This window comes from Austrofundulus limnaeus, unplaced genomic scaffold (assembly GCF_001266775.1).
Source record: "Austrofundulus limnaeus strain Quisiro unplaced genomic scaffold, Austrofundulus_limnaeus-1.0 Scaffold918, whole genome shotgun sequence".
Lineage (NCBI taxonomy): Eukaryota > Metazoa > Chordata > Actinopteri > Cyprinodontiformes > Rivulidae > Austrofundulus > Austrofundulus limnaeus.
In genome coordinates this window covers 55092-62451 of record NW_013953320.1, presented here as the reverse complement: position 1 = coordinate 62451, position 7360 = coordinate 55092, and the positions used below count along the sequence as shown (strand labels likewise).

Below are 7360 nucleotides of genomic sequence, written 5' to 3'. Positions count from 1 at the left end.
TTGCTACACACTCATGTACAGTAGGTGGCGGTATGCACCTTAAAGTTGCTTGCAATCCGCCATAATAGAAGAGAAGAAGAAGAAGAAGAAGTCTCATTGTTGGATCATTGTTCTGTCTACCTGGTCGTGTCCTGTTCCAAGTTCTTCAAGTCAAAGTGAGTTTTTGCTGTATTATCAGCCTCTTTGAGTTTTCATTAGAGGCCTTGTGCTTTTTTGACTTTTGACATCTGCCTGTGACCTGGGTTATTTTGTTGGTCCTGACATGTGGGGCCTCAGCCTACTCAGGAATCAGATCAGACAGGTGAGAGAGGAGGGGGGAGGTGTGGGGCAGAGCCTTGTCGACATATCCAGCCAGGAAGGATTTAGTCAGCAGACCAAGGCCGTTGTCGGGGAGATCCAGATTCTGTAATCAGTTGTTTTGGGAACAGAGAGTCAGGCAGACAATAATTTTCTATCTGCTTTGGTAAAATGGTAAATGGACTGTACTTATATAGCGCCTTTCTATCCATCTTGGACACTCAAAGCTCTTTACACTGCAGACATTCATCTATGCACACACACATTCACACACAGATGATGGCAAACTACACTGTAGCCACAGCTGCCCTGGGGCACACTGACAGAGGCGAGGCTGCCATTCACCGGCGCCACTGGACCCTCTGACCACCATTAGTGTCTGCTGGTACATCTCAATGTGGCGATTCCAATCAGACAAATAATGTGGACAAATTCTGCCGAGCCAAATCTATCAGTTTTCTCCGAGATCAATTCCATCTGGCCAGCAAAGTCCAGGGACCACAGCCAGCCCGCGACCTTCAGTAGAACTGCTTGTAGACTGAGTCCAGCTCGCTCAAGGCAAAATGTGCGAGTTTTGATAGAATACAGCCATCCATCCAGTTGGTCAGTCAGCTAGGAAATTAAAAGCCACCGACACTGGTTTGTAGACCACCTGTAGACCACCAAGCCAATCTGTAGAATCAAGTGATCAGAATCCAAAAATATATCCAGCTAGTTTATATATCCAGAACAGAGGTCCCACCTTTGACATGTCCTCCCACAGAAGAAAAATAAACTTTATTCCAAAAATTTTATTAAGAGACCAGCTAACCAAATCCATANAGAACAGAGGTCCCACCTTTGACATGTCCTCCCACAGAAGAAAAATAAACTTTATTCCAAAAATTTTATTAAGAGACCAGCTAACCAAATCCATAAAAATAAAAAAAATCCATAATTTCCAGTTTCGGATGAAAAATATAAAGAAGGCTCCAGCAGCAAAGCAGGGAAGGATAAGGAAGGGCAGGAGAGAAGGGAGAAGCTTCTTACTCCTTCGAGAGCGGAAAGGAAAAATATGGATTGATGTAATGTAATCATCAATCAATTGATCGATATATCGATGTGGATCAATGTATTGTTACACCCCTAGTGGGGAATTGAACCTGTGACTATCTGGCCCAAAGATAATTGTCCTACCTCAGTGCCACATTTGCCCCAAAAGCTTACAGTAACACGCCTGTTAGAGAACTGAACCATGGTGTTCTGATCAGAATCAGTTTTATTACCATTGACAATGAACAGGATTCACAAACTAGGAATTTGCTTCAGTTTAAAGGTGCAATAAGTATCAAATATAACAAATGAAGAAAAAAACAAATGAAGAAAAAAACAAAGATTAAAGGAAAAATATAATAAAATATATAAAACATATGTACACCGGTTCAGTACGATCAATAAGAGAAGCGAGACAAAACATACTTCCTTTATTTTTAGAAGAATCCCTTGAAAAACGTCACATTCAGATTTGATGCTGCCGCTTGTTTCAGGGATGTGAGCGTGACTCCAGTCAGTCAGAGAGCAAACAGAGGAGCCGTAGAAAAGACACAACCTACTCCAAACATCAACTTCCCTCCTGGACGGCCCTCTGCAGAAAACATCGACTCACTGTGTGGCAACCAGATGCTTCGACCTCTTTATACCACCAAGTGTCTGCCACGCTCAGGCAACAAGCTGCTGGCTCGACAGGTGAACACCATCAACCGCTTGGAGGTGGGATTCAAACGCTGCTGCCAACTGAAGAACGGGGCGCTCAACTGTGCCGACCTGAAGGTAGAAACAAGTTGTGTGTTCTGTGTGTCGGATGGGTTTCTGATCACACTTATATTCTTTTTCTCAGTGGCGCCAGGAGATGAACAAGTACTGCTTGGTTCGGAAAGGGAGTCAAACATTTTCCCAGTGCTGTGTGGATAAAAAGGATGATGATCGGTTCAGATGTTTTCAGTCTGATTCTCCAGACCCACATTATAACACAACTTCTGCACCTGAGGAAAACACTTTTAGCAAAGTCTGTAGAGTTAGAAGCAGGGAGACCAGGTAGGAGCATGCTGCACCTCTTGTTTCATTTAATGATATAATGCAGGGTTCATGCAGGTTTCAGTAAGTTCAATTTAAGACCTTTAGGAACGCATTAACAAACATTCAAATAGTCCCAGAAATTTTAATGTAGAAACCTTTTATTGCTATCAATTTACCTATTAAAGAATATTTAATTTTAATACAAGAACACTAAATTATTTTAAATGAAACGGTGAGACCTTCACATCAACTGCTGTGGACCGCTTCCATCCGAGTGCAAAAATCCCTGATATCAGCCAAGTCTCATTGAAAACACACTTCCCCACGTTGAACCAACAAGCAGAGGACATGACTGAACTTCTTTGTTTTTTGAACGACTCTAAAGGCTGCAGGGGGGTTGTAGTGGCAAAGAGGTTAAAAACATGGAAATAAACTTGTCGTTTTTTAGCCTGCAGTTATCACAGGACTTGTAGTTTAACCATGAACAAACTTTATGAAGACAGATCGTGTCAACCTCTGATTGTTTACTCTGTTTATTTATGCAGACAACACTTCTCAGGAATGATCGAAAAGTAAAAAATTTAAGACAGCAAAATTAAATTTAAGATCTTGGATGAAAATCTGGGTGTTTTTAAGACTTTTTAGGCCTGAAATTTCAATTTTCAAATTTTTGACCTTGTTAGACTTTCTTCAGAGCCTGCATGAACCCTGTTAAAGTCTTGGAGCAGATGTTTAGATGAACTGATGATAATTTGCTCATGTGTAGATTTCCCCTGAAGCCCGTTGTGAAGCGATGCTGCCTCCTGCCTGGAGGAAACCAAAACAGCTGCTTGCAGCAAAGAGTGAGTTGTCAAACAAGAAAGCAAACCAAATAACTTAAAACAAAATGTTTACCATTACCCTCATGGCCTTGTTTTCTTCACACCAGCTGGAGGAATTCTCCCAGAACATGTGCTCCCGAAACAAGAAAGGCAGTCCAGCTGTTCAGCGCTGCTGCCAGCTGCAGACAGGTGAAGAGAGGACTCTACAGTGTCTGATCAACATCTTCATGGATCCCAGCAGCTCCAGTGCAACACGTGTCCAGAGGCAGAAGAAGATGTGCCCCATCCATTAAAGCCCTTTGCTTTTAACACTGAAGCCACTTGTTTCAGACGATTGTTTTTCAGCCACTAAATACAAAGAAGTGATGCAGCACAAACCTGATGTTGAGGTCAGAAACAGTTGTGTTGTCTTCAAACTGTAAACTGATATCTATTTACTGTCAGCGTAAATGAACATAAAGCACTGCTACATTTAAGAATCAAACAAAACTAGCGGAAATGCACAGTTTTTATCAGACCACTATTTTCTTTTCAGTGTTTTTCTTCAGTGTTTGATTAAACTTGGAAACTACAAGATAATTTTTATTATTTTTTACTATGTAGATTTGTATCTGAAACTATTTTAATAAAAATCATTTAAAGGCTTTTCTTACGGTGTATCTATGTGAGACCTGGCATGACAGGCTTAACATTTAACATTAACACTTAACATTTTAAACACAGGTTAATAAATATGTCATAGTTATGGGCTGCTGTTTGTAAAGTAACACAGTCAAAAATTACCACCGATATTTTTGTTTTATTTAACCTTTTATGAGAAAAAAAAGAACAGATTTATTTTTCAAAGTCAGTTTTTCACCATATGATTCATATATTTATAAATGTCATAGTTTATAAACTAAATATTTTAACTTACAAATTAAATATTTAGTTAACAAGCTAAATATTTAATTTGAAACTTAAATATTTAGTTTTGAGTTAAATATTTAGCCTGCAGCTAAATATCTAGTTAGCTACCTAAATATTTAGGTTGCAACTTAAATGTTTAGCTAGATACTTAAATATTTAACTTAAATATTTAGCTAGATGCCTAAATATTTAACTTAAATAACTTGCTAGCTAAATATTTAAGTTGCAACTTAAATATTTAGCTTGTTAACTAAATATTTAATTTGTAAGTTAAATATTTAGTTTATAAACTATGACATTTATAAATGTATGAAAAACTGACTTTGAAAAATAAATCTGTTCTTTTTCTCTAATAAAAGGTTAAATAAAACAAAAATATTGGTAATTTTTTTTCTTCCTACCACTTCAGTAGAAAGCAGAACTGAATATCTGAATATTGGTATCTTAGCTTCTTCATCATCAGTGGCTTTTTTAAGAAGAAAAAGTAAGAGAATAGTGAAATGCAATAGAAAAGAGTGGAATTGGTGGTAATTTTTGACTGTGTAACGTTACAAACGGCACCTCATACACAGATGGTCATTTTTAGGAGGGTTGCTAATGGTCAAACAAAGATTAAAGTGCCTGTGACATTAAATTTCAGTGATATATTTAAGTGCACATTAGGAAAGATAACAGTAATGATGAATTGCAAACAAAAATTCACGACACTGAGATGAACAGTTGTTGAGATATTTGCATGAACAGAAACAGGAAGTGATGTCAGAGGGGAATGCCTGAATGAGCTGTTACAACAGCTAACAACAGACTGCAGAGAATCAAATGTTTCTGTAGATTATTTTCAGTCATTATCAGATAAAGAAGAGTCAGATTTATGAAGACCAGGAAGTTATCCTTTCTTTAAAGAACTCCCCTTTGACATCACTTCCTGTTTCACTTGGACTGCACCAAATTTAGTGAAAAATATGCACGTTTTGTGATGAACTGGGTAAAAATCATTTGAATGATGCCCAGTTTCTAAAATATTAAGATATTTTCTTTATTTTTTTGTAATTGAAGAAAAAGCATGTCACAGCCACTTTAAACCCCGCCATCAACTCACATACTGTATCACTGGATGTCTGCATAATTTGAATAATCTTATTGGATAAATAACAACAGAATGTAGTCTTTTAGTCAAAAGGAGAGAAGTTTTTATTTTCATTCCAAGATGTTACAGTCTGGATACATTTTGGACTAAACAGGATGACACTGTTAATGGAATGACAATGAGTAATAAACTGCAGCATCAAATAAAGAGAAATATATTAATTGATTTGGGATTAACTAGGCAAAGTTATGTCCTTCATTTAATGGAAATGTAGCAAAAGTACTTTGTGTAAGGAAATAAACCAACCAAGTTTCCTATTAGTTTCAATAGGAAACTTGTTTGGTTTATTCTGGACTAAATAGCACAACTGAGACACAACCTGTGTCCTCATAAGGACCTTACTTTTAGCCTCTCTGCATCAGGATGATTTGCCTCATTACAGAACTACCACCACCATCTAGTGGTCATGCTTGAACCTAATGTATTTATGCACAGTTTCATCTTCATCTTCACAAGGCATACAGATTTTTGCAATTGCAGCAAAGTACAATAATAGTAACGTTGAGGTCCTCATTTGAGGACATTGGGATTATATTGTATTGGTTGTGCCAAGCAGTTTGACAAACCTGGATATATTTAGAAGTCACAAATGTAAACAGTTCTTGCAAGTGGTACATTTTCTAAACCAATTAATTTTACTAATGATGTTGTAGTCAAATTATCTGTGATTTCCTGCCATTATTTCATGCAACCATTTGTTAAAACTGAGGAGAAATATGAAAGTCATCATTGATGATGATGATGATGAGGTACATCACTGATCTTGCTCTGGTCATCAGCTAACTGATATATTGCCAAATGACCAGGAACCCCCCACCCAAACAAATAAATAAATAAATAAATAAATAAATAAATAAATAAATGTCATTAAGTTGCATTGTAGTGAGTGATGTTCGTAGATCCAGTGTCCTTATATGAAGACATTTTTTTTGCAAAATGTACTATGACAGAGTCTAGAGATATTATATTTATAATCCCACTAATCCCATGGACCAATCAAATAAGCAAACACATTCACCTGTTAAGTTTTGCTGCTAAAAAACAAAAACACAAATTAAACAACACATTTAAATTTATAGCCTATTGAGTATTAAAAAAAACATGAAATGCAAAGTGAAGCAGGAGCTTGTTTCTATTTTAGTCTTTGTCCAGATGAACATTTATTTCAGAGAGCTGTGCTAACAGAACCTGAGACCATCTCATGTCCGGCCGCCGGGGGCGCTGCTGCGCTGCTGCTGCTGAGCTGCTGAGCTGCTGCTGCTCACAGCTCAACCGTCCGCGCTAATGGCGACTGCTGGAACCGCAGACTCGGGATCAACAGTCCCGACAGGTACCATGTCCGTTATTTCTCCGTCGCTGTCCGACAGATAAAATACGATCTGATCAGTGGGACTTTAAAGAGCGATAAAAATGTCGCTATTTGGTGGCTAGCCGTTTTTCCTCGTTAGCTAGCAGCTAGTTAGCACGGAGGATTTCAGCCGAAATGAAGCAACTAGCGATAGCTTTCATTTAGCTTCGTAGAGAATAAAACCAAGCGGTGGGGCAGCTGGAACATGAGGTCCTGTGGGTGTCAGAGCACACAAAGTTATTTTTATTTTTTATAACGTAGAGTCTAGTGAGTCTGACTATAATCTGTGTGTGTTTGTATGAAGCCGGGTGTGTGTCTGTACCGTTATGTTACATCAGTGATGAGGCAGCAGCATCACACTGGAGCTCAAATGATTATCTTCAGTTATTTCTGGGCTTTTGAGTGTTAAATGAACGTTAAATGATGACAACAGGAAATGAACTGAAGAAAACCCCTCTGTTGTTTCACTCCTCCTCCTCCTCCTCTTCCTCCTCCTCCTCCTCCTCTTCCTCCTCTTCCTCAGAGAAAATCCTCTTTCCATCCGTCTCCTCCTCCTCACTGAACAACTCTTATAATCCTCCGAGGTTTCCTGATGATTGATCTGATTGATTGATCTGATTGATTGATCTGATTGATTGATCTGATTGATTTCTTTACTTTTGTTTAAACAGTTAGGCGTCGTGTTAATGCAGTTTATAGATTTAGCTTCTTTTATCCAGACCCATGTCTTTGTTACACACACACACACACACACACACACACACACACACACACACACACACA

At 38.2% G+C, this 7360-nt stretch overlaps 1 protein-coding gene across 1 annotated transcript in view; it reads left to right on the top strand.

Moving 5' to 3' along the window:
- ecm1b (extracellular matrix protein 1b) overlaps nucleotides 1–3820 on the top strand; it is a gene marked incomplete in the record, with an annotated part of 16023 nt that extends 12203 nt beyond the window's left edge. Inside the window, 4 exon segments of the mRNA XM_014029533.1 lie at nucleotides 1824–2106; nucleotides 2174–2370; nucleotides 3119–3194; nucleotides 3281–3820. Of these exon segments, the coding sequence (XP_013884987.1) occupies nucleotides 1824–2106; nucleotides 2174–2370; nucleotides 3119–3194; nucleotides 3281–3466 (742 nt within the window).
- Between the last annotated feature and the right edge of the window lie 3540 nt (nucleotides 3821–7360).